The following is a 25,969-nucleotide window of genomic DNA, read 5'->3' on the forward strand; positions in this document are numbered from 1 at the left end:
ATGAGACTCAGTCTCAAACCATTAAAAAAATAGAAAAAAAAATCTTACTTTTACAAAATTAGAAGAACTAATGCATTATAGTGTATCTAGAGATAAGCTGTTGCATATTGCTAAGTGGTAACTGATACTTTCTAAATGATTAAAATCATAGTCTAAGTCTAGTATTTCCTTTTCTGGGAAAGTTCAGACATTAGTGGATGTATGTTTATCCTAACATCAGTATGCATTTCATCAAATATATTCTTTAGCTGCTTTTTGATCTCTTTTTTCACTTTCAGATCAAGCCCTCCAGCCGTATACACAAAGCTAGCGCCTTGTTTCTTCTGTTAAGTCTGGCTTTTCTTAAACTTCACATAGAGCATTAGTACTAAATCTTCCTAGTGCTGCAGCCCCTTAATATGGTTCCTCATGAAGTGGTGACCCCCAATCATGAAGTTATTTTTGTTGCTACTTTATAACTGTAATTTTGCTACTGCTTTTCATTATAATGTAAATATTTTATATGCAAATGGTCTTAGCTGACCCCATGAAAGGGGTTTGACCCCAAAGAGGTGGTTGCAACCTGCAGGTTAAGAACCACTAATGTGAAAGATAGCATTTGTACCATTGTACTGGTGTAAAGCTTAGAAAATGTGTGGAGAAGTTAGACTTTGCTAAGTCTACATTCTCCTGAGATATTTTGCAAGATTAAAAATTTGTTTATTGGCCTTTTGTAATTGCTTATATATAGATTACCTGTTACTTCCTCATCCCCCTCACCCCCATATATTTTTTCAAGTCATCTATAGGACTTTGTTTTTGCTTGTTTTGTATGTTTTTTAAAAATATCCTTAGAAAATTTATTCCAAAGCAAGGGTTTGGCAGGTTGTGGCCCATCAGTTTTTTGTAGAGTTTAGTAAGACAGAGGAAAGCCTGTTGATTTATATATTGCATATAGTTACTGTTATTTCTACGGGATAATTATAAGTAGTGTGTCAGACTCTTTGGCCATTAAAAGAAAAGGAACTTATTAAATGTAATGCTGTCAGGAAGATATTAAATGCTTTGAATCCTCAAAGGTTTTGGTGTTACCAGAACTCTAAGATCTGGTTGTCTACCTTTAGTGATCTTACAGTCTAGTTTTGACAGACTAGAGCGAAGCTTATAGCAGTTAGAACTATGATAATATAGCAGTTTAATGAGAAGGCTGTTCTTGAGATCAAAGGTATCATAACAACCTTGCCTCCCCAGAAGGATGGAGTCTATAAGAACTGATGAACTAATAAGCTTTGTATTGGGTAAAGTTTAGAAACCCTGATACTGCCTGAAATGATGCACAAATTGTTTCTGTACAAGGGTATTTGGTTATTATTTTATGCTAGAGAGATGGCTCAGTGTTGAATGTTAATTTGCTACTCCTGCGGAGGACTGAAGTTGAGTTCCCAGCACCCACATAATACCTTATAACCACCCATAACTCCAGCTCTAGAAAGCCAGTGCTCTTTTCTCACTCTGCATGTACCTACACACACACACACACACACACACACACACACACACACAAAACCACCCATAACTCCAGCTCTAGAAAGCCAGTGCTCTTTTCTCACTCTGCATGTACCTACATACACACACACACACACACACACACACACACACACACACACACACACACAAACACTAAATCTTCCCAAAAGGCAGTTTGTACAATCCCTAGAGACTGAGCAAAAAGTTAAAAAAATATGGGCCCTACTTCCTAGTAAGAATCTGTTAGCATTTTTTGTATCAGAGCTCTTTCTGTGATACAATGTAAGACTCTAGCCTACATTCTAATCCTTTAATTTATTCTAAAATTCAGTGTATGTCCTACCATAAGTGCCATGGATCTAGTAGACAGGTCTGGAAAATGGGAATTCAGCCTAGGAGATATTTGAGTTGTTTAAAATTTCCCAGTATGTTGTTTATCATTATTATTTTGATAATTGTTTTAACTACTGCTTTAGTTTTTATTATGTTTAGTTATTGTTCGGCAGTCAGCATACATGTGAAGGTCAGGATAACGGGCCAGTTCTCTCCCGTACGGCTTGGGAACTGATGTCAGGCTTGCTGGCAAGTGTCTTTTACTCTCTGAGCCACCTTGCTGGCTCTGGTTTATTTTAATAACAGTAAAGAAATATGAATGATTTATAATAGTTGTTTTGTGACTTCAGTTTTCTAAAACATTTGTTTGGTAGCTCGAATGGTGACCAAAAATGTGAATTAATGAGGTGTTCCGAATTTCCATAGAAATAAGGCTCCCTTCTCCACATTTGTCCTCACAGAGGGAAAAAGGAGTGAGAAGGCCAGCAAAGCTGAGGAAGAGGAGCGAGTTGCAGATGAGGAGCAGCCTCCTGTGAGAAGTACGCACGCACCAGCCTCTCCTTAGTGCGGCGTCAGCCGTGGGCTCCCGCTTCTCTCCACAGATGGGCACCTTTCTAAACTTCCCACAGTCACTGGTGCTGTTCAGTAGCTCAGGGATCTGTGACTGTATTATTTCGACTGTTAATGTGTTTATTATATTTGTTTACGTTACTCATTCTGCAAAGAGTGCTTAGACGTGCGCTCTAAGGCACCAGTGTCGGAAGCTGTTCCTAGGCTTAGGGCAGGAGGATTTGCCTTGTTGCAAGTGAATCCCAATATATTTCTGTCTGTCCACAGCAGGTGCATAGGGAAGGAACGCTGGAACTGATGCCATAGATTTAGAAAAAGCTAGAAGCCAGGGTTTATTATGTCTATATTAAAAAGTTGTAAAGTAGAACAGTATTAAATAAATGTATGGATAGATATGAATATGTTTGAGCTCCTCCCTGGCTTGTATCCTGAACAGTATTTTACAAATCAAAGGAAACAGGTTCTATTTATGGAGAAGCTTTGGTATGGCCATAAAAGGGATGGACTATGGGTGATTTAATTTTTGAAATGCAGAAAAGTCAATACAAATTTTCAAAAGACTTCAAAAGAATGTTAACATTTGAAAAAGTGTTTTAAGTAAAAGAATGTCTGTTCTGTGCCAAATGTACTTTTGTGGCACTCATTTTCTCTGTGTATCTGGGCTTACTTGGCTGTGGTAAATCCCTCATAGCGTACTGTTCCTGCTCTAGAGGTCGAATGATTAGACAATGGCAGGCTCAGTCGGAATGAGGAATGACTGCCTTGCAGCTGTTTTCACCGAGGGAGGAGGATTAAATAAATCAGAATGTACATAGCTAATAGATATCTGAGGTATAGTGATGGCTGTTAATGTTAAAGTATTCCTGTGTGCTATGGCATTCGGCAGAGGGAGGAACATGGGAGGCTTCCTGTCTGCACAGCAGGGCTAGAGACAGCTCTCTATTTTAACGTTAGTCTTTCGCGGACAGAATGCTGTCTTCAGTGTGCATTGGGAAGCGGTTGGGACGTTCTGTTTGTGACGCTGAAGTCATTTATTGTCGTTAAAGCTGAGCACTGTATGTCACGTGATCTCGAGTAGTCTAAGAGGACTGACTGAGCATGCGCGGCCCTGCCTGGCTGCGGAGTGCAGGCTGTAACTGACGCGGACTCAGCAGTGCCCGTTGCTTTGTTGTTTTTCTCAGATGACTTTTCCAGACGAAAACGGTCTAAGTCAGAGGACATGGATAGTGTGCAGTCCAAACGCCGGCGATATATGGAAGACGAGTACGAGGCCGAGTTCCAAGTAAAAATTACAGCCAAAGGAGACGTCAGCCAGAAGCTCCAGAAGGTGGCGCGTTGTATTTCAAATGTGTCCGAAATGGCGCCGCTTGCTCGGAGGGTTCCAGCATGAGCCTGTTCGGTGTTTACCTTGACACAGTCTAGTCAGAGCTTGAAGACACGACAAGCTATGAAATCTTTGATAAATTTTATTCCTCTGACTGTTTGGTTACAATGTTTTTATTTTAAAACATGGTAGTGAATATTAAAATAGAAGGGAGCTATGACATTTCTCTATTATTAAAAAATTAAGGTTTTTGAACATTTCCTTTTCTATATGAACATTATTTTACAATGCAGAAGAAACAAAAACTTTATTTAGTACAGTTTACTCTCTATAGTATTAAGTTAGTTCATTCTAAAACCCATTTTTCATGTTGGTTTAAGGCATGGCAGAGATAGGAATTCAGATGGATTAGGAAAAGGAGATTAGGAAAACCCTGTAAATGTTATGTTAGCATACATGAAAACAATTAGTGTTATATGTATTTTTTTGAATTGTGAGCAAAGGGAGCTGTCTCAGGGTAAATAGTGTGTGTGCCAGCACACGTTCCCAGTTCTCGTCAGATGCACTCCTGTAAGCCAGGCGTGGTACTGCTCACCTGTCCTAGCTAGGAGGCACCTTCAGGGGTCGCCAGGGCCAGCCAGTCTAGCCAACTCAACCAATATGAGATAATCGTTTCAAAACTGACGAGTCATGGACAATACCCAATGTTGACCTCTGGAATTCATGGGTCCATTGAGGAGCACACAACCCTGCATGGTACACCACACATATGCACATCAACATGTTCAGATATCTTTTGTAGAGAGACATGAAACTCAGGCCTCCATCTCAGCGTCTCTCAGTCTCCTTTCCTTATGAGACATTAGTTCATAGTAGCTTAGGCTGTATTCAAGTTGTAGCCCAGGTTGACCTTAATCTTGCAGGTGCCCTCCTGTGTCAACTTTCAGGTGATGTGAACACGGGTGTGAGTCACCAAACCTGGTGTTCTGTGTTTCAGGGTCTTATGGGACCCTATTAATTTATTAGTTATAAGTTAATTGAAATTTCTTCTACTGGGATACTAGTACAACAAGAACAAATATTTATGTTTTCTTTAAAAAGAAAAATTAAGATATAATGCAATAAAAATAAAGTCACCACCTAGTTTCTGTCTCTTGTGCAAGTTGAGGTAGTGATGAATATAGTGCTGATAGAGTTGTGTGAGATGATATTGTGACGGAAGGAGTGATGAATATCAGTGGGCTGACAATCTCCACCTCTAGACCAGAGCTCACAGGCTCAGGGGGCGGGGCATACTGCCAGGGTTCACTGTAGGCCAGACAGAATAATAGTGGGACTTTGAGTAAGCATTTAGAAACGTTTTGTCACTTCTGATACTACAGTGGCATTTTAATGTATCTCACACAGTTTCCTTAGAAAAATCTTGATCTTGTTCTTTTTAACAAATTTTGTTTTTATGGATGTAAGCAAGCCTAATAAGGAAGATGAGAAAATGCTATAACTTCAAATTATTTTCAGAATTCTACTCTCTGGAAATGCTATTCTTAGCATGTACTTTCATTTTAAGGTTGTAGAGAATCTTAGTAGGTAGCATTGAGTTTTGGATTTTATTCTTTAAATTAGTTGATCATGTTTTATTAAGTTTATGTTGTTATTAGTCCTTAGTATTTACTGTTGTTTGTTTGCTGAATTGCCTTTTTGCAACAAAGGATTTTATTATTATCATTATGTTTTAGGTCATACAGTGGTTGCTTCAAGAAAAACTGTGTGCCCTGCAGTGCGCTGTGTTTGATAAGACGTTGGCAGAATTGAAGACTCGCGTGGAAAAGATAGAGTGCAACAAGAGGCACAAGGCAGTGCTCACCGAGCTGCAGGTGTGCAGCCTTGTCCCCGTTCCCGGGCTCATTGCCATTTATATTCTGAGCGCACACTACCACTTTTTATCTTTGAGATTGAGCACAAAATATGTTTACATTCTATGTTAAGAAGAAAAGGTACCTGATAGTTTTTGCTGGGGCTGCCGTGAAAACAGCCATACCTAGCTGGATGCTTTACCGAATGAAGTGTATTACATCACAGTTTGAGGTAGAGACCCAGGATGACAGTGTCAGCAGAAGAGCTTTCTCTTGAGGTCTAGCATTGTGAGGAAGGGTACACGTCGTGTCTTCTCTCCCTGTGGTTGCTGACAGCTTGTGGAAGCATCCTTTCCATTCCCGGCTTTACCTATAGAAGCTCTTCTCTTTGTTTGTATGTTATGTCCAAATTCCTCTCTAGTGTGAAGGTACCAGTTACATCCATTAGATTAGAAGGGGAAATCTCAGTCCAACATGACTTCGTATTAGTTAATTAATTTTGCAGTGACCCTGAGGTACTGTTGTGCACTTCATGATAGGACCTTTGCTATAGTTTAACCCATAGCAGAGACTCCAAAATTACCTAAAGTTGTACTTAAGTTTTCTTTGAGGGTGGAGGTGGAGGATTATTTTTGCATCGCTATACTTTCTCTGGATATTATGCCGTAATGATAGTTTATTGTGTTGGAGAGATGACTTGGTGGTTTAAGAGCATTGGCTGCTCTTTCAGAGGACTTAGGCTCAGTTCTCAGCACCTACATGGTCACTTACAACTGTGTGCAACTTTATTTCCAGAGGATTCAATACATTTTAATTGGTCTCCTTGAGCAAAAGACACATACACAGTATACATACATACATGCTGGTGGAAACATTTGTACACATAAAATTTAAAAAAAGATGTTACTTAATCCATGTTAAAAATAAATATGTTTTTCTGCATATAGTTCAGATGATCTTGCAGTTCTCAATCCCTCGCTCCTCAGAGTCCTAGGATTATGAGCATATCTGGTTTATGTGGTGATAGGGATCAAACTCACTCTGCCAACTGCTGCTTTTTCACTCCCTGCCCATGAGTTTCTTTGTTCAACCACCCCCCAAAAAATGTTTAATATATTTCCCAATAATTCTGCAGGTAGAGTAAAAAATGGATATAGAATAAGCCCTCCTTTCACCATCATCATCATCATCATTATTCCAAATTTGGCTTAAATTCTACTTTATCAGATGTATAGGTACCTATCCCAACTTGCTTTCCGTTATCATTTGCTTGGGTCATCATTTTCCATCCTTTCATATTAACTGTCTTTAATAGTGTGTTTCTTGTAGGCAGTAGTCAGTGGGATTTTTCTTGCCCGTTTAGTCTGATCAATCAGCTTGTCTGTATCTTTGAACTGGAGAGTAAAGATGATTTACGTTTATTACTTATAATTATATTCTTACTCCTGGGCTCTGTCCTTGTGGTCCTTACTCCTTGGGTCTTGCTTCATGGTCACCTTGCTCCCTTCTTCATCTTCTAAGTTTGCTGGCTCACTGTGTTAAACTCGGTTCATTTCCTAGTTCTGTTTGCAATATTTTCTCATGGAATTTCTCCTTTTCTAAACTTTTTTCTTTGTGTATGTAGGATTCTCTAATTTTCTCTAATTTTGTTTTAAGTAGTTACGGTTTGATTTAGTGTTTATTCCTTTTAGAACGTCTTTTTTTCCCACTCCATTAGAATTTAGAGGCTAACTTTTTTGAATATAATAATCTGTTTGATAGTGATTTACCTGAAATATCATTCCATGATTCCCTGACTTTGGTTTTACACTGTATTAAAGCTATAATGAATTTTCCTAGGATGGCCCTTCACTTTTGTAACTATCAACATTCTTTGTTGAGCACTACTGATAATTTAACTACAATGTGACCTGAAGAATTTCTTTCTGTCTGATCAGAGTTGTAAATACTTCTTATATATGAAGATCCATATCTTCTTCTAAATCAGGGAAATTTTCTTCTACAATATGATTGAATAGATTTTCTATGCTTTTAATTTGTGTCTCAGCTCCTTGTACTTCATAGATTAAGTTTGGTCTCTTGATCAGAGTTCCTGAAAGTTGGGGGTCATAGTTCATTATTCTTATTTTCCTTTATTGTTATATGAATATAATGATTTCTTTACTTGTTTTCAATTTCTGATATTCTTTCTTCTGATTGACAAAGTCTTTGAATGGTGCTTCCTACTGAATTATATAATTGACCTTTTCATTTCTAGTATTTCCACTAATTATATATTATTCTACTGAATCTCTCTTTGTTAAATTTGGATTTGTTATCTAAATACCCAAATTTTATTTACTTCATTTATCTACATTTTTTTCATTGAGGTGCTTGTTCTTTTTAAAATTATATTTTTGAATTCTTTGTCTGGCATTTCAGTCATTTTGTTGCTCTTGTATTCAGTTATTAAAGGGTCATTAACTGGCCAGGCGGTGGTGGCGCACTCCTTTAATCTCAGCACTTGGGAGACAGAGGCAGGTGGATTTCTGAGTTTGAGGCCAGCCTGGTCCTACAGAGTGAGTTCCAGGACAGCCAGGGCTATTCAGAGAAACCCTGTCTCAAAAAACAAAACAAAACAAAACAAACAAACAAAACAAAAAAAAGTGGTCATTAACTTTTGGAGAACTCCCACGTTTCTGTGTTTCTACACTTTACTGTATGTGTCTGTTGATACATTTGGCTTTATGTAGGCTTGTCTTAGCTGGCTGCTTTATCTTGAGGTTTCAGTTTCTTTTACTACTCAGATGAGAGAAAGCATACCACAGTAACAATTGCTATTATTACGTTTAGTATGTGTATGTATATGTATGCATATGAGTGTATGTGTGTGGGTATAGATAGACATGCCACAGTGCACATGTGGAGTCACGAGTATAGCCCTCTTTCCATTCTGTGGTCCCGAGGGATTAAGAGCAGCTGTGTCTTGGTGGGAAGTGCTGAGCCATCTTGCACAACATCCTTAACTGTAGTGAAATAGTTAGAATCATTTGGTCTTACACTCAGGGTGAAAGAGCAAAGGCCCAGGAAATAGGTGATAACCTTGGGAAGTAATTAAACCACAGCTCATTAGAAATATAGAACAGTGTAGGGAAAGAACAGTGCAGGAGCTGTAGTGTCATGAAGGCAGGGCAGACAGGCTGTGACGGAATGAGAGCTGCTGCCAGCAGTCAGAGAATGAGGGCAGAGCCAGAGGCAGCAGGGACCAGCCAGCGCCTCCTTTTGGGCGAGGGTTTTAGGAGTGCTCCGGTGTGCTCCCTAAGTAATTCAGTTGGCATTTCACTTTAGAAGGTCCAGGGTCACTGAGTTGTTTTCTCTGAGAATTCCAAACAGGGTAGATATGGAAGGGTTTTTGCTGTCTAAGCTCCCTCCATCTGTCAAAGGGTAATTTATAAGCCCTCATCTGCCCATCTGAAGAGTGTAGTAACGCCTTACTGAAAAACATTTAGAAGACTTCCATTAAACATGCACTGAGAATTCCACTTCTGTAAAGAAGCATAAAAAATATTCTAAAAGAACAAACCTAACAATTTCAGCCTTGAATAACTATAGCAAAGCACTGGGAAACACTCAGTTTATCTAATTTAAAAAATATTTATAATCAACTTCTAGTAGTACAGTGGTTCACAACCTGTGGGTCATGACCCCACTGGTGGGACACACATCAGATAGCCTTCATATTTAGTATTTATAATTCATATAGTAGAAAAATTGCAGTTGTGAAGTACCAATGAAATAACGTTATGCTGGGCATATGACAGCATGTGGAACTGAATGTTGAGAGCCACAGGTCTAGAGAGAAAGCACACATACAAATGAGTCAGTACAGTCCATAGATAGACAAGGGGTTTGTCCAGGGATCTCTTATGACTTACATGTTTACCTCTAGGCCTGTATGTTTTCAGTAAAAACTTAAGTGTGACTGTAGCCATTTTGAAAAATAGCTGTAAATAAAGCCTTACCAAAATAATGTGCTGATAAGAGCAAACACAGCAGTTGTGGTTTAGGGCAGGCTGTCTGTGTGTTTACACCTGGTAGTTATTCCAGGGACCACAGTGACTTTGCTGTGATTTTTCTCTGTTTTCTAATATTTTATAACCATCTTGTCCTACTTTACTTGGAAGAGCCAGAGCTGTATGTCTTTGCTTTCTCCTCTGTGTAGCAGACTTTAAAGGCAACAATTTGAACATACCACCTGACTTTTATTTGTTTATTTTCTAGGCCAAGATAGCCAGATTAACCAAACGTTTTGGAGCAGCCAAAGATGATCTTAAGAAAAGACAAGAAGTAAGCCTCTCTGTTTAGTCTTCATCAGTGCTCTGTTGCTGTGAAGAGACTCCATGATGGTGCAACTCTATAAAAGAGAACATGTAGTTGGGGCTGGCTCACAGTTCAGAGTTTCCTTTACCTCACTGTGGAAAGCATAGCAGCAAAGTACACAGACTGGTGCCGAGAGGGGCTGAGAGTGGCCGAGAGCTCTACATCCACACTGCAGGCAGGGTATGGGGAGTGCAAAGGAGGGGAGACAGACACAGACACACACACACACCTGCATACAGTGGATTTGGTTCCCCGCTTGAGCTTCTGCAGCTCCAAAGCCTGTCCCCAGTGACACACTTCCTCCAAGGTCACGCATCCTAATGGTGATACTCCTCGGTGACCAAGCATTCACATCTATGACCCTTTGTGGGTAATTCTTATTTAAACTACAACGTTTAACTATGTTTTAGGCGATAATAGCATTTCCTTTATCATGACAGTAAAATTTCCTTTTTTTCCTACATATTAGTATATATACTTTTGGAGCTGAATGTTTAGACTAATTATTTCTTGTTGGTATTAGAGATGTCAGTATCTATTTGAGGTTGCAGAATTTTTGAAGCTGTGTTTTCTGTCTTTATGCTTTATGATTTTAAAGGCTGGGCATATTGCTTGGTTGGTGTGTGCCTGACTAGCATGCAAGAAACCCTGGGATCCATCCCAGCATGACATGGGGCAGGGCACAGTGCAGTAGCACCTGAGAGGAGGGAGGCGAGAGAACCAGAAGTTTAAGGCCTTTCTTGACTCGAGAGTTTTATGATAGCCTAGATTGCACAAAGAGAAGTTATGTTCTGGAGATTTGTCTTACCTTGTTTCTTTCTTTCTTTCTGAGTTCTTGCTAGTGTCGTACTTTTGTTTGTGTTTTTTCTAACAGTCATTCATCTGCTGTGCTTTTACTATAGGATGCAGATAAAGATTAGGTTATTCTTGTTGCCTTTAACAGTTTGAACATATTTTTTTTTTTTTAAATAGAATTAAATCTAAACATCAGTACAGTCTTTGTCTGACTTTGGCTTGTTCTTTCTTTTTTGTTATTTCTTTATTTTTTCATTATATTTTTATTCCTAATTTAGTATAGCAGTTATTTTCAGTTGAGTCAATAACATTTTTATGTTTTGATATCTCCATTATGGTGCATGGTGATTGCTAACAGTAACAGTGCTAACAGTCATTAGTCCTAGAGCCTTTTCATTATTGACATAGTTCCATACCACATCCTCCTCCTGAGGAACGTGAGTTACTGGCCTTGTTGCCTCTAATCACCGTGCAGTGGGCCTGCATCTCCCTTAGGTCTCTGGCCAATATATTAATTGATGACAGCTGCCTGTGTAGGTTACTGTTTGTCAACTCATAGACTGGAAGAAAAAATGCCTGGTTTCCTTCCTTGGGAGAATCACGGCTTTTCAAGAGATAATCCATCATCTGCAAACAAAGCCGTTTTTCAGGTTGGCTTGAAAAAAAGAAAGAAACCTGAGAGTTTTAGATTTCACAAATTGTCAAGAAAATGAAGAAAAAGCATCTGAAGTCTAGTGGATCTCAAGTGGATCAAAACGTTGCTGCTGCCCAGACCTTTTTCTAAACTGAGAAGTTTGTGAGGCTGAAGAATGATTATTTCAGTAGTGTGCTCCACCCTTGATGTCTGTTTGGCTTAAAATGTGGTGTGAATTAGTTCAAAAAAGCAGGCAGTTTGGTGAAGCCAATCAGAAAGAGAACTAGCACCCTGTCCCCGCCTGGACACACACAGAGCTTCATGCCTGTCGCAGATTGTGAGCTTCCCTCCAGGCACTCGGGGGCTGCTGTCCAGCACAGGCCACTGCTCTGCGCCCTCTCCTTAGAGAGAGCGCCTCCACATGACCACAGAGCTGCTGGGATAGTCCGAGGAACAAGCAAGCAAATCACCAGCTCCTACAAAAGTAAAGTGTACAACTGTCTCCTAAGTTAGAGGGATAAGCATCAGAAAGGGGGCTGGAAAGTCCTGAGTTCAAATCCCAGCAACCACATGGTGGCTCATAACCACCCTTAATGAGATCTGATACCCTCTTCTGGGGTGTCTAAAGACAGCTACAGTGTACTCACATATAATGAATAAATCTTTTTTTTAAAAAAAAAGTATCAGAAAGAGGAAATGACTGAAGTCACCAGCCAGAGATTGACAAAATGAGACATTTTGAGGTTTATGAAGAACAATTTTCAAGAGAAGATAGGAAAAGACAAAGTGATGCCACCTTATCGTGCAGTGCTTTCTACTGTGTTAGTTAGAAACAGATAACGAAATGAGAATGCCTTGAAGGTCTTATTTTTTTTAAACAATTTCTCTATATTGGAATTTATTATTTCCTTCACTATTTCCCCCTTCTACAGAGCCCTCCAAACCCACCCATATCACCAGGAAAGCCTGCCAGCGACATCAACAGCAATAACAATGTGACCTACAGGTGAGATCTGTGTTCCCGTTATCTGCTGTGTGTTTTAGAAAGCAAGGTTAGTCTTGGCATGTAATAAAGATACCTATGCTGCAATAAATGGCATATTGGGTACATAACATATATTAGGTCATGTAATTGTTGAGGCTTGCTTTGTGACCGACTATATGGTCAGTTTTGGAGAAGAATCCATGAGGTATTGAAAAGAGGTATATTCTTTTGTGTTTGAAGTATTCTATAAATGTCTGTTAGGTCTACTTGATCTCTATTGTCTGTTTCATTACTTCTGGTTTTGTCTGGATGATCTGTCAGTTGGTGCAAGTAAGTCTCCCAATATTAATGTGTGGAGTTCAAAATGTAATTTAAGCTTTAGCAATATTTCTTTTACAAATGTAGGTGGTGCATAGATTGTTTTCTTTGAGTATGAGGTGACCTTCCCTGTGTCTTTTAATGAATTTTGGTTGAAAGTCCATTTTATTAGATAATAGAATGGCTACTGCACTTTGTTTCTTGGGTCCATTTGTCCGGAAGAAGTTTTTTCAGCCCTTTACCCTAAGGTAATACCTCACTTTATGGCTGAGGTGTTTCTTGTGTGCAGCAGAATGATGGATCCTGTTTTAAATCCTTATTAACCTGTGTCTTTTTATTGTCGAATTGAGTCTGTTGATGTTGAGAGATATCAATGGCAAATTATTGTTATTTCCTATTATTTTGATGTTGGTGGTGTTAATATTGTTTTTGCTGGTATGGATTTACTTATTATTTACTGTGTTTTTCGTCGATGTAGTTTTTCTCCTTGGGTTGTAATTTTCTGTTATTTTCTATAGGGCTTGATTTCTTGGATAGATATTGTTTGAATTTAGATTTGTCTTGATATAACTTGTTTTCTCCATCTATGGTAATTGAGAGTTTTGCTGGGTATAGTAGTCTAGGTTGACATTTATTATTTTTTTTAGAGGTCGCAAGATACATGTCCAGGCTCTTCCACCTTTTAGAGTTTTTGTTGAGAAGTTAGGTGTAATTCTGATAAGTCTGCCTTTGTATGTTACCTGGCTTTTTCTCTTGCAGCTTTTAATATTATTTCTTTGTTCTGTAGATTTTGTGTTTTGATTATTATGTGGCAGAGGATTTTTTATTTATTTTTTTATTTCCTGGCCCAGTCTAATTGGTGTTACATATGTTTATAGGAATCTTTTTGTTTAGGTTGTGACATTTTTTTTTCTGTGATTTTGTTAAGTTTATTTTCTGGACCTTAGAGCTGAGCCTCTTCACCTTATTAGGGTAGGTCTTTTCATGGTATCCCACATTTTCTAGATGTTTTGTGTCAGGGATTTTTTAGATTAACATTTTCCTTTACTGATGTATCGTTTTCCTCTACACCTGAGATTCTCTCTTCCATTTCCTGTGTTCTCTTTGTGATGCTTGCATCTGTTGTTCCTGTTCCCTTCCCTAGGTTTTCTATCGCCAGGATATGTCTCCCTCAGTGTTTCTGCTCTCCTTTCAGGCCTCGCATAGTTTTATTTATTCCTTCCACCTTTTAAATTGTGTTTTCCTGTGTATTTTTAAGGAATTTATGTTTCCTCTTTAAAAACCTGTACTATTTGTATTTTTCTGTATTTCTTTAAGGGATTTATTTATAAAGGTCTCTATCATTTATACCATGAATATTTAAATCATGGATTTAAGGTCATTTTCTTGTGTTAAGAAATCCAGGGTTTGCTAAGTGCAGTAGCTATCCTCGGAAGGTGTTGTATTTCTATGACCTTTTTTTTTTTTTTTTTTTTTTTTTTTGGTTTTTCGAGACAGGGTTTCTCTGTGTAGCCCTAGCTGTCCTGGAACTCACTCTGTAGACCAGGCTGGCCTTGAACTCAGAAATCCACCTGTCTCTGCCTCCCAAGTTCTGGGATTAAAGATGTGCACCACCACTGCCTGGCAAAATTAACTAGCACACCATGTGGTTCCACTGGGGCTCTCTGACTTTTGTTGATTGTGTTATTTTGAGGACCTTTAGCCATCTGGCTGGCTTTGGTCCCTGGATTTTCCCCGAGCAGTAGGTATTGGGAGGTGGGTGAACCTTGATGGTCCTGGTGTGGCAGGCTTCTGATAGCTGACCTTGGCTGTATGGTTCAGTAGCCTCAGGTCTGATGAAGGTGGGTAGAGATGTGTTTGGGAGACTGGAGCTCTGCCTGGGGTGGCCTTGGGGCAGCTGGCCTGCCCCAGTGGACTCAGGGAGCAGGAAAGATGGGTGGGGGAAGGGCAGCTTCCCTGAATGTTTTAGGATTCGAAGGTCTGATATAGGTGGGCAGAGAGGTGTCCAGATCTTTTTTCTTTACTTTTGCATTGTTAATTATTAAATATATAGGGCTCACCCTCCCCCAAAACCTATGTATTCCTTTATGAGCATGTCATTATAGTTTGTAGCAATTGAGATTTGCTTAATCAGTGATAAGAATATGCCTGTGCCTATATTTAGTCTTCAGGTAATGTACTGATGATGTTCGCATATAGACTGGGCCTTTTGTGCAGTGTTGATATGAAGTAGTCTATGTACCAACTCTGTCTTCAGGTATAAGATACAAACCACAAATGCCATCACCCTTTCCCACCATGGGCCACCATCTTTTCTGTCCTTTGGTGGGTCTCTACCAGGATGGCATAGCCATTGACTATCCATGTATCTTTTTCATAGAAATGCAGGCACAGTGCGACAACTGCTGGAGTCCAAAAGAAATGTTGGTGAGGGTCCACCACCGGCCTTTCAAACTCCTGTGAATACAGGTAACATTTTTGTTGTCATTGCTGTTGTTTTTGTTTTTAATACCAACATACATTTTCCCAAGAAACCCTAATATCTTTGGTTCTCTTTAGTCTTTTGTGGTTAGAAATGGGTTAGAAAACAGGGTCTTTGGTATAAATACAAGTACATTTCAAAAAAAAAATTAGGATTTTAAATAAGTATGTGTCTACAAACAGATATTTAAATTCCTAGTGTAGTGCTTCTCAGACTTCTAAGTTTAGGCCTTCACAGTCCTGTGCAATTACTAAGAAGTCCAGACAATTTTTTGAGTTAAATTCATTGGTATTATTACCAATTAAGTTAAAATAAAAATTTAAGGACTTTTTGTTCACTTAAAATTAATAGTAAGCCTAGAAGCAGTTCTCTTAGTTCAAGGCCAACTTGGTCTGTATAGTGAGTTCCATGACATCTTCCCCATAATGATGACTTGTCTAAGAAATGAAAAACATACCAAGATAAAGTACAATAAGCTTGTGATATGTACACAAGGGACATTTTTTTAAAAAATAGAAAATAGCTTTAATTTTCAAATTTAAAAATGATTAGTGAAAGAGTAGAGACCTGAGTTCCATTTTCAGAACTCACATTAAGCAAATGAACAGATAAGGAAATGCAGCCCGCTGTGGAGTCCCTGCAGTCCTTGTGCTGGAAAGTGAGCAGACTCTGGCCGGCCAGCCTACATGGTGGCTTCCAGGACATTGGGAGAGCCTGGCTCAACACAGACGCAGAGATACAAGAGGCAGACGGGTGTGTGTGTGTGTGTGACTCTGACTAAAGCAAAAACAGTGAATGAAAAAAGCCAGGGGCATGTGAGCTGTGCTCTGCTCTTATGTGTGCATGCACACGAGCACACATGGACACAGCAAGGTGTTACCTTTCACATAGTTCATGAAAATCATATTTGATGCTATAACATCTTTTTTGTTTGTTTGTTTGTTTGTTTGTTTGTTTTTGACACGGGTTTTTCCGTATTGGCCTGCCACTTGCTGCTCTAAAGACCAAGCTGGACTCAAACTCAAATCTTCCTATCTCTGCCTCCCATGTGCTGGCATTATAGGTGTGTACTGCCACTGTCTGGCTAGCTGTCTGGGTTCTTATGTCTGTATCTCCTTTCAATCTCTTCAATCTGCTGACTTTATACCTGAAAGAACTGCAGTCTCACACAGGTAGATGGAAACAGGCTGGCCCTTTTAGAGAGGTGGGTATTCCCCTTTGGTAGTTTCTGTGAGGTTAAAGCAGAACAGAGTCAGAAATCATATTAATATGCTTTTCTCATCGTTTAAGTCACTTTTTGAAGAAAATATATCCTGCTAGGCACGGTAGTGCATAATCCCAGAATTTAGCAGATTGTGGCATGTCGATCGTAAGTTCAAAGCCGGTCTGTCCTTTTACTAGAAAATGGGGCATAATAAAAATGGTAGTTTTTATTACTTCTTTATGCTTATTTTAAAGTGATGTATTTTTTGTTTAATTCTATAGTAAGCATTTGCTAGTTAAGGGTTCAGTGTGACAAGAGCATTTGGTGCTTTGAAGCCACCTTGGTTTGTAGTGTCCCCTGATCCACAGTTTATTTTCTATATTTGTTTCCATGGACTACAAATATTACATGGAACACTTGATAAAAAATTAATATCTTTTATCATATTATAATAATTATTTTATTTTATTATTAGGCACTTTTTTTACTATGCCTAATTTCTAGATTAAACTTTACTATAGGGATACATGTACAGTCCTGTGTCCCAGAATGACAATTCAGAGTTGTGGATGCACATGAAACCGTTATCCGGTGAGAGCATAATGGAGCCAAGACGCTCCGAGTCAGCTGCTGGGGCCTTGGCTCTCTCTCTCCTGCAGCTCAGCCCGTTACTTGTGTGTGTTGTGTTCCTGGGAGTGGACCTGCAGCTGTGCGCTCTGCAGACTGTGGCAATGGAATCGCGAAGGACACCTGACTGCAACTGTGTCTGTTGTATTACCCACTCACTAGTTCACTGTAAGCTGATATGCTAAGTTATTCTTGTAGTAGGTGCATATATTTCATATTTACTGTCCCAAATTCCCACTAGATTAGTACAGCCTTGTGGTCATACAGCATTGGAATCATGTAGTGACACACTTCTCAAAACATACCCATGTTGTTAAGGGTTAGGTGGCTGCTTTATGCATCCCTGGGGGGGACTCCATGATGTCTTCAGATATAGACCTGTTGAACTAGCTCAACTTTCTTCTGTCTGTATGGTGCAAACATCAAATGTCTCATTAGAATTATGAAAATAGCTTTGACATTACAAACTCCATTCAGGGTTCTCAGGAAAGTACAGTGTCTCTCTGCATTCCCTGAGAATCAGTCATCTGGTGGACTGGGGTTTTGGAGTGACTAGATATCTGAGCATTAAATTAAGTCACAGTTGAAGCCTGTTCAGTGAGGAGACTAAGTCTTGGCAGTTAGCATGTGTTCTTGTCCCTCTTAGGTCTCTGCTCCATTTCTGAATTCATTCCTATTGTTCACTCAGAGCCTTCTCAATACCAAGTACAGGTTATAGACTCTTCTTGAAGGGATTCTCTCCTAGTTAGTTCTTTCCCAAGGCACTCACTCGGTAAACTCCATCAGGTTTCCTATGGTCCAAATGGTAAAATTCAGTGATCATCTTTACTCACTAATGGCCAACTCCTTCTAGTTTTCCTAAGATAGAGACTGTTGATGTTTAAAGGCATTTATGTTGAAAAATGAGGTTTTAAAAATATCTGTATATTCTTACTTAGTTTTTAGTATTTTTTTTTTTTATTTTTCAGTTCCTCTGAAGTAAATGTGGCAATTTCAAAAGCTGTTTTGCTATTGAGGGAACAATCTTGTGTACTAACATTAAATCATGTGATATCTCATAAAACACCAAATATATACATGGGCGGCGGTTGTGCACACCTTTAATCTTTCCACTCCGGAGGCAGAGGCAGCTGGATGGATCTCTTGAGTTTAAGGTCAGCCTGGTCTACAGAGTGAGTTTCAAGACAGCAGACAGGGCTACATAAAGAAAGTCTGTCTTGGAAAACCAAAACAAATAAAAATTTTTCTAAACATTTCAGAGTTTTAAACTTAAACCTGGTAATTTTTTGTGGTGGCTTTTCTGTGTCGAGTACATTGAATCTGTTACTTTTCGCTTGTTAAAGACTGACTTGTGTTTTTTCTCTGTAGTGTCTTCAGCCAGTCATGTCACTTCCACAGCAGTTGTCAGTAGTCAGCCTAAAGTGCAGACCTCAGCAACCTCAGGTTCTCTGCCAGGAGCACCTCTTCTTCCTGCGCCCAGCACAGCCACTGTTGTGGCCACTACTCAGGTGCCTAGTGGGAACCCTCAGCCTACAATCTCTCTGCAACCCTTGCCAGTGATTCTGCATGTCCCCGTCGCGGTAACCTCTCAGCCTCAGCTCCTGCAAAGCCATCCAGGGACTTTAGTGACCAATCAGCCATCTGGCAATGTGGAATTCATATCTGTGCAAAGCCAGCCTACAGTGAGTGGTCTTACCAAAAACCCAGTACCCTTGCCGACCTTGCCAAACCCCACCAAACCAAACATTCCATCAGTGCCCAGTCCTAGTGTTCAGAGGAACTCTTCAGCCACCGCTGCACCTTTGGGAACAACACTTGCTGTACAGGCCGTTCCAACTGCCCATTCTATTGTGCAAGCCACAAGGACTTCGCTACCCACAGTCGGACCATCAGGACTCTATAGCTCCTCAAGCAATCGAGGCCCCATACAGATGAAAATCCCAATACCCGCTTTTAGCACTTCATCTTCTGCAGAGCAAAATAGCTCTGCCACCCCAAGACTTGGTAAGTTGGTTTGCTTTGTAACAAACAAAAACACATTAATGGTCTTTTACTCATTTAACTCTTCCTAACATCATTGGGAAAATGGGGTAAATAGTTTGCGTGACTATTTTTAATAATTTTCCAAATGCCTAATGATACTATCAAAGTAGAGTGTGCGAGGAGTTTATTTCACTCTATTTCTTTTTTTGGTTTGTTGTTTTTTGTTTTTCAAGACAGGGTTTCTCCGTATAGCCCTGGCTGTCCTGGAACTCACTCTGTAGACCAGGCTGGGCTCGAACTCAGAAAGAACTCAGAAATCCGAAATCCGCCTGCCTCTGCCTCCCAAGTGCTGGGATTAAAGGCGTGTGCCACCACAGCCCGGCTTCACTGTGCTTTCCTACTGAAGTGTATTTGTACAGCTCTAAGGCTCGCTCACAGCTACCTGGTCCATGTATGGACAACATTTAATAATCAGTCCAGAGCTCTGAGCTCTTTCTGTTCTTTGTGTGTGTTTATATCATGGATAATTTTGGCAAGTAGTTAGTTACCTTACTGTGCCCTAAGATGCAGAACTCCTCCTGACTTACTCTCTCCCTGCCTCTTAGACCTGTCTCCCCTCTGCCCCCACTCTCTCCCCTGTCTGTTCCCCTACTTCCTATCCCCTTCTGTGTAAGAGAAGTTGTAATTAAGAATAGCATTTCTGTTTGCTATTTTTGTAATTTGTTTTTGTGAGTTTTTCTAGGCTTTGTAGTGAGCTTTATGCATAATTTTATTTGCTTTTGTGATAGGTGGATCAGGACAATTGAGTAAATATATTTTAACAATATAATTTTAGAGGATTGTAAGAGAACATCCAAAACAATATATTGCCAGGCTGTGGCTGCAGTGCATGTCTTTAATTCCAGCATGTGGGGCAGAGGCAGGTGGATCTCTGAGTTCACAGCTGGCCTGGTCTACTGAGTGAGTTCTAGGACAGCCAGCGCTACACAGGCAGGGCTCAAAAACAAGAACAAGAACAACGGCACCTGTCATCTTGACTCCTTGTTGTTTTCTCTGTCATATTCTGTAAGGCATATATTATCTAGTTGTCATATTTTACTTCAAAATATAGGATGAATTTGGCTGCAAATGCAATTTGAAATTGCACACCTTCGTCCTGGCTGTCCTGCAGCAGGCTGGCCTCAGAGCGGTCTGCCTGCCGCTGCCACCTCACCTGGCCACAAAACCGTTGTTAATGCTGACTTCAAGTCAGAGCACAAGCCTCTGAGCTTCAGTTTCTCCTCTGATTTCTTTTTACAAAACTTTCAGTATTTTTAGTGTTAGATGATTTATAATAGACTTTATGTGATTTTACACAGGATCACTGAAATTTTGAAATAAAGTTGGCATTGTTTTTATTCATTTAGTTCATCTACATTGAATTTAAATAAATACAGACGTCTACTAGAAGACCATGGCCTGTAAAAAACACTTTGAAGAGTATTTGATTAGTGATGTGAATACTTGTCCTTTAATTATGCACATTTCAGATTATTATTTCATTAATTAGTCCTCAGTCTGTTTCAGACGTGTTTTGTATGTGAGATTAATGCTTCCCATAATCATTGATTAGTATGATAATATATTTGTCCTTAAAATGTATTTATTTGATATATTTATATATAACTATATATAAACTATTGAAGTTACCTTCATTTGAAATTGCTTTGATTGTGATTAAAAACTAATTTCTAGCTGTTAATAACAATAAATGTGAGTGGCACATACCATGTTTCTACACTCTTCATTAGGAAGTACTTAGGTAAGAACCTTGGCCGTGCCTAACTTCAGCGATGTCATAATGCTAGCAGACGGCTGGTTGTCTTTGTAGGCTACCCATGATTTAAGCAGAACCAAATGGAAAAGCTTTGCAGAGTATGAAAACTGAAGCTAAATTATATACCCTTATTGTTAGAAATAATTATAATCATACAGTCAAAACCTGTCATTTCTTATATTTATAAATATATATTTAATAAAAATCTGTGCTGTATAACTAGATTATATTTGTACGTATTTACCATAGTTTATTAAATCCTTCATGAATTTTAAGTAAATTATACTTGTTTGTAATGAAGTAGAGATTTTTTTAGGGCTCAAATTGTACTTTATTCTAGAAATAATTGGTGCTTGTAATTTTCTCAAGTCCTGCCGGCACATAGAAACACTTGAGATATCCTCCTTCTCACTAACCCTACAGATTGAATATGCAGCCTTGCTGTTAAATAAGTAGTTATAAATGTAGTAAGTATTACAGTATGCCGTTTTCTTTGAGACGACGGAAAAGGGGTGAGAGTCATTGGAAGAAAGTATGAGTTAGCAGACATGAAATGGGGGAAATACAGCATTACACCATTTTATTTTATTTTTTGGTCTGGAGGAGTATGGCATCCATGAATATTGATTGCAGTGTGGAAGGTGGTTTGATAGGAATAGAATGAAGTTGTGGATACAAACAGTAATGCACGCAGGGGTGGGGCATTCCGTAAGATGCAGCATTCAGTAAGATGCAGAGGGGAAACAACTGGTGTACTTGATCATTTGTTAATATAAGATTAGACAGCAAGGGCTAGAGAGACAACTCTCCAACCTAGCTGCTCCTCCAGAGGACCAGCACTCAGAAAGCTGTTCACATCGTTTCTAACTCTTATCCCAAGCGATCTGAAGCCTTCCTCTGGCCTTCTTGGGTACCAAGACATGCACATGGTATCGTGCAGATATGCAAACAAAATACCTCCATTCAAAAAATGGATCAAGTTTTTTAAACAAAGATTAATATAGGAGAAATGCTAAATTTAAAGATTGGATTTTTTAAAAATGTGCATGTCTGTGTGTGAGGAGGACAGAGGGTGTCATATGTCTGCATATGAGGAAGATGGGGGTGTCATATATCAATGTATAGGGAGGATGTGGTGTCATGTCTGCATATGAGGATGGGGATGGGAGAGGTCATATATCTGTGTATGAGGAGGTCAGAGGGTTGTCAGTCTGGTGTAGCTAGAGCTGCAGTTACAGGTAGTGTGAGCTGCTTGTGTGTAATGTTGGGACTTGACCTCTGGGTCTGCTGAAGGCACAATACATACTCTTAACCACTGAGCCATCTCTCCAGTTCCTGTCCTGGACCTCTAAAATATTGAATGCTAGTCCAGCATTAAGGGGTTGATTGGTAAGAATTATGTAGTTGTATAAAATTCACTAAATATCTCTGATTCCCAGAAGTATGGGAAAACTTGAGCTTATGTAACATGAAGCAGTTAGTTACTTCTTAGACCACAGCTTCCTTTGAGTTTCTGCAGGCTTTCTGCCTTCTGCTTCTGCTCACCCAGACCTACTAAGTTATCTAGACCTACTAAGTTATCTAGACCTACTAAGTTATCTAGACCTACTAAGTTATCTAGACCGACTAAGTTATCTAGACCGACTAAGTTATCTAGACCGACTAAGCGAATATTACCAGTTTCTACTGTAAGTACCTTGAGGACTGGAACTGCAGGGCAGAGGTGGCTCAGCGGTTACGAGCACTTGCTGCTCTTGCAGAAGAGCTGGGGTCAGGTCTCATATTGCAAAACTCACAACCACCTGTAACTCCAGCTCCTGAAGATTGACAGCCTCTCATGGCCTTCAGTGTGCACACATGTGGTGTACATACAGACATTGCAGACATGCTCATACATGTATAAGTAAGTGTAAATCATTTACTCAGAAGAGTAAAGGAGATGCTGGTTAAAATGACTAACCAGTGTCACATAACGTAACCCGCCAAGCAGGGACAAAATACACGTCTGCCCTCCATTATAGAAGGATATTAAGCTATAATTTGATTTCTCATCTTTGTTAATTTTGTTAATAGATGATTTTCAACTTCCTACTTTGAGAAGTGCCTCAGGTGGATAGGAGAAAGGGAAGAAAACAGAGACAAATGCTGTATTAAAACATGATGAGGCCGGGTGTGGTGGGGCACACCTGTAATCCCAGCACTTGGGAGGCAGAGGCAGGCGGATTTCTGAGTTCAAGACCACCCTGGTCTACAGAGTGAGTTCCAGGACAGCCAGGGCTACACAGAGAAACCCTGTCTCGGCAAACAAACAAAACAAACAAACACCATGAAGCAATGTTTACCTGTAATAAAGGGCAGGGGTATGGAAAGTCTAGGAAAAGGGATGATGTTACCTTTTGTGAATAATTAACTTAATCTGAGACAATTATGCGAAGAATAGAATCATTCTGGATTATAAAGCAGCATGCGCGAGCGCACGCGCGCGCACACACACACACACACACACATATACACACATATACATTTAGTATTTAGGAAAAAAACAAAAATATCAATGTTTTGGTAATATTGCCTGTGTATATTAATTCTTTCACATGTAAGACAAGTAACCTAGAATTAGTTTTATGGTAAAAGTGTTTCATGAAAAAAATGTGTTTTTATCATTTTTTGAGACAGAGTCTTATGTAGTTCTGGCAGGCCTAGAACTTGCTGTGTAGATCAGACAGGGCTCTGCCTGCTTCTGCTCTCAAGTATTGGGATTGAAGGTATACACCATTGCACCCTGCTAGTTTTAAATTTTTATAAAATGTAAGTTTATATTAATATATTACTTCTTTAAAAATAAAATTGAAGCAAGGTTGGAAAAAACATCACAAAGCCTTGGTGTTTAGTTCCTGCCCCGGGGTTCACTTGTGGGCTTTTATCTTAGTCGATCATTTAAATGTAGAATTATGTGTGATATAGATGGCTTTATCCGTTTTTAGGTATTGATGGTCTATTCTTCATGTGTTCTGAAGGTTTGAAAAATAACAGTTTGACTAAGTGTTTTATTTCCAGAAAGAGGATGAATGATTTTAATATAAGAACATTCCTGATAATGCAGCTAATTATTCTCACAGAGAAAGTGGATTTACTTCAATGGATGTAAAAGATATGAGCTGTTAAGTTTCTCTTCTGTCTGTTAGAAATTTGATTTGAGTAAACTTGCTTTTCTTTGTTGTTTTGGAAAGCATGTTCTTTTATTAAAAAAAAAAGAAGTAAAAACATTTTATGATAAAATTGAAGATTTACATGGAAAATATTTATGATAAAATAGAAGAGATATATAGAAAAGCATGTTAAAATTGACAATTTTCATGGAAAATTGAAGAGTAAAGTGGTAGACATAAAAAACATTGCTAAATTAATTGAAAAAGGAAGTAGAAACATTTTATGATAGAATTAAAGATTTACGTGGAAAATATTTTGGATTTCCACTGTTCTGGAAGAAGTTTTCAGGTATCTAACAACTTCCCAAGGGAACTGGATAAGAATCGAATGAAACTGAATACAGGAAAGCATCTGGGTAGGTCGATGGCCTCAGGTCAAAGTCCCCACACTTTGATAAAAACGTCAGGCCTGTTGCAGGACTCTCACCCCAGTGGAGAGCCTCAGACACGTGGATTCATGGCACTGTTTGGCCAACCAGCTTAGCAGAAGCAGTGGTCTCCAGGTTCAATGAAAGATGGTCTCCAAAAATACGGTGGAGGGTGACTGAGGAGGACATGCGAAGTCACTCTGGCCTCTATGCATAGCCATGAACAGGCATGTGCATCGGCACAGCACACAAACAGAAGTACTCTGTACTTGCACTAGTACATGTATATACGTTTCTCATCCTCGCTGTAACCTTCTGCACTGAATCTATTATGACATTTTTTATAGAAGATTTTCCCCAAAGACATATGATAAGAAAGAATGGCGTTTTGCTTAACCATTTATTCATATTGAACATTCTTGTTGTTGTTCTAATGTCAAATTATATTTCTCAGGTATTCCTTAGGATAGTTTAAGTTGCTCAGGTAGGAATATGTGAAGCTTGAAATTCTATATTGTGAGGGCTGGAGAGATGGCTCAGCGGTTAAGAGTTCTGACTGTTCTTTCAGAGGTCCTGAGTTCAAATCCTAGCAACCACATGGTGGCTCACAACCATCTGTGATAGGATCTGATACTCTCTTCTGGGGTGTCTGAAGACAGCTACAGTGTACTCATAAATTAAAAGAAATAATTTTTAAAAAGGAAAAGAAACATTTATAATGTGATAGCCTTCTAAAACAGAGTGATGTATGAGAGAAACCATGTACACATCTGTGACATGCTGACAGAAAAATCATTGGGTAAGAATACATAAAATATGTGTGTAAAGCAGCCTGGCCTTTACACATTATACATGTGTTCAAATTTTCCTTTTTTGTTTAAGTTGCAGAAAACCAGACAAACAAAGCAGTAGACTCTTCTGTTAATAAGAAAGTGGCTGATAGTTCATCGCAGGTAAGATCGTTTCCGTTTGCCACAGCACCGTGTCCTCATCAACAAAAATTAAGGTTCTCCTTACATCATTCATTACAGGGTTTATTTTTCTTTTTTGAGACATGACCTTTTTTAGCCCAGGCTAGTTTCAAACTCACTGAACATGAGTCTTCTGTTCATTTTCCTTCTTTGCTGAGGGAAGGCTTTGTTGAACTTAGGATTTTGAATTGAGACGATATAGTAAAGTCAGCAGCATTTGCATGTACTGTCAAATATAGCAGTGACTCTTTGCTGCTCTACCATGTGGGATTTTCTCATTTGTGTCACCAGTTTCTTTTCCTTGTTCATTTTCGGAGTGTCATTGTGATCTCCACTGAAGTGTGTTCTTACTGCTCTCACTGATGGTTGTACTTTCTGGTTTGTAGATATTTTCACCAGGTTTTTGGTGGAAGGTCATTTCTTCACGTCCTCAACTATCCCGACCTCACTTAACAAGTTGTATTCCATTTATTTGTTAGGGTGTAGCAGTCACATGCTGAGACAGAGGACAACTAGTCAGTGCTGGGGCTTGAGCTCAGGCTTGGTGGCAGAGCCTTTGTCTGCTGAGCAGTACGCTACACTGGCCCTCAGCCAGGTGTTGGTTGGCCGCCTCCTCCTCCTCCTCCTCCTCC

The 25,969-nt window shown here is 39.3% G+C and overlaps 1 protein-coding gene across 2 annotated transcripts in view; it reads left to right on the forward strand.

Annotated features, from left to right (window-relative positions):
• The window catches only part of Atf7ip (activating transcription factor 7 interacting protein), an 86,468-nt gene that overhangs the window by 45,294 nt on the left and 15,205 nt on the right, over positions 1 to 25,969 (forward strand). For both annotated transcript variants that reach the window (XM_052175146.1, XM_052175145.1), the window contains exons 3-10: positions 2,301 to 2,378; positions 3,591 to 3,736; positions 5,470 to 5,607; positions 9,847 to 9,912; positions 12,307 to 12,380; positions 15,058 to 15,146; positions 18,359 to 18,994; positions 25,249 to 25,319. In XM_052175146.1, coding sequence (XP_052031106.1) covers positions 2,301 to 2,378; positions 3,591 to 3,736; positions 5,470 to 5,607; positions 9,847 to 9,912; positions 12,307 to 12,380; positions 15,058 to 15,146; positions 18,359 to 18,994; positions 25,249 to 25,319 — 1,298 coding nt within the window. The remainder of the gene's footprint in view (positions 1 to 2,300; positions 2,379 to 3,590; positions 3,737 to 5,469; positions 5,608 to 9,846; positions 9,913 to 12,306; positions 12,381 to 15,057; positions 15,147 to 18,358; positions 18,995 to 25,248; positions 25,320 to 25,969) is intronic.

Source organism: Apodemus sylvaticus, chromosome 2 (genome assembly GCF_947179515.1).
Source record: "Apodemus sylvaticus chromosome 2, mApoSyl1.1, whole genome shotgun sequence".
Taxonomy (NCBI): Eukaryota; Metazoa; Chordata; class Mammalia; order Rodentia; family Muridae; genus Apodemus; species Apodemus sylvaticus.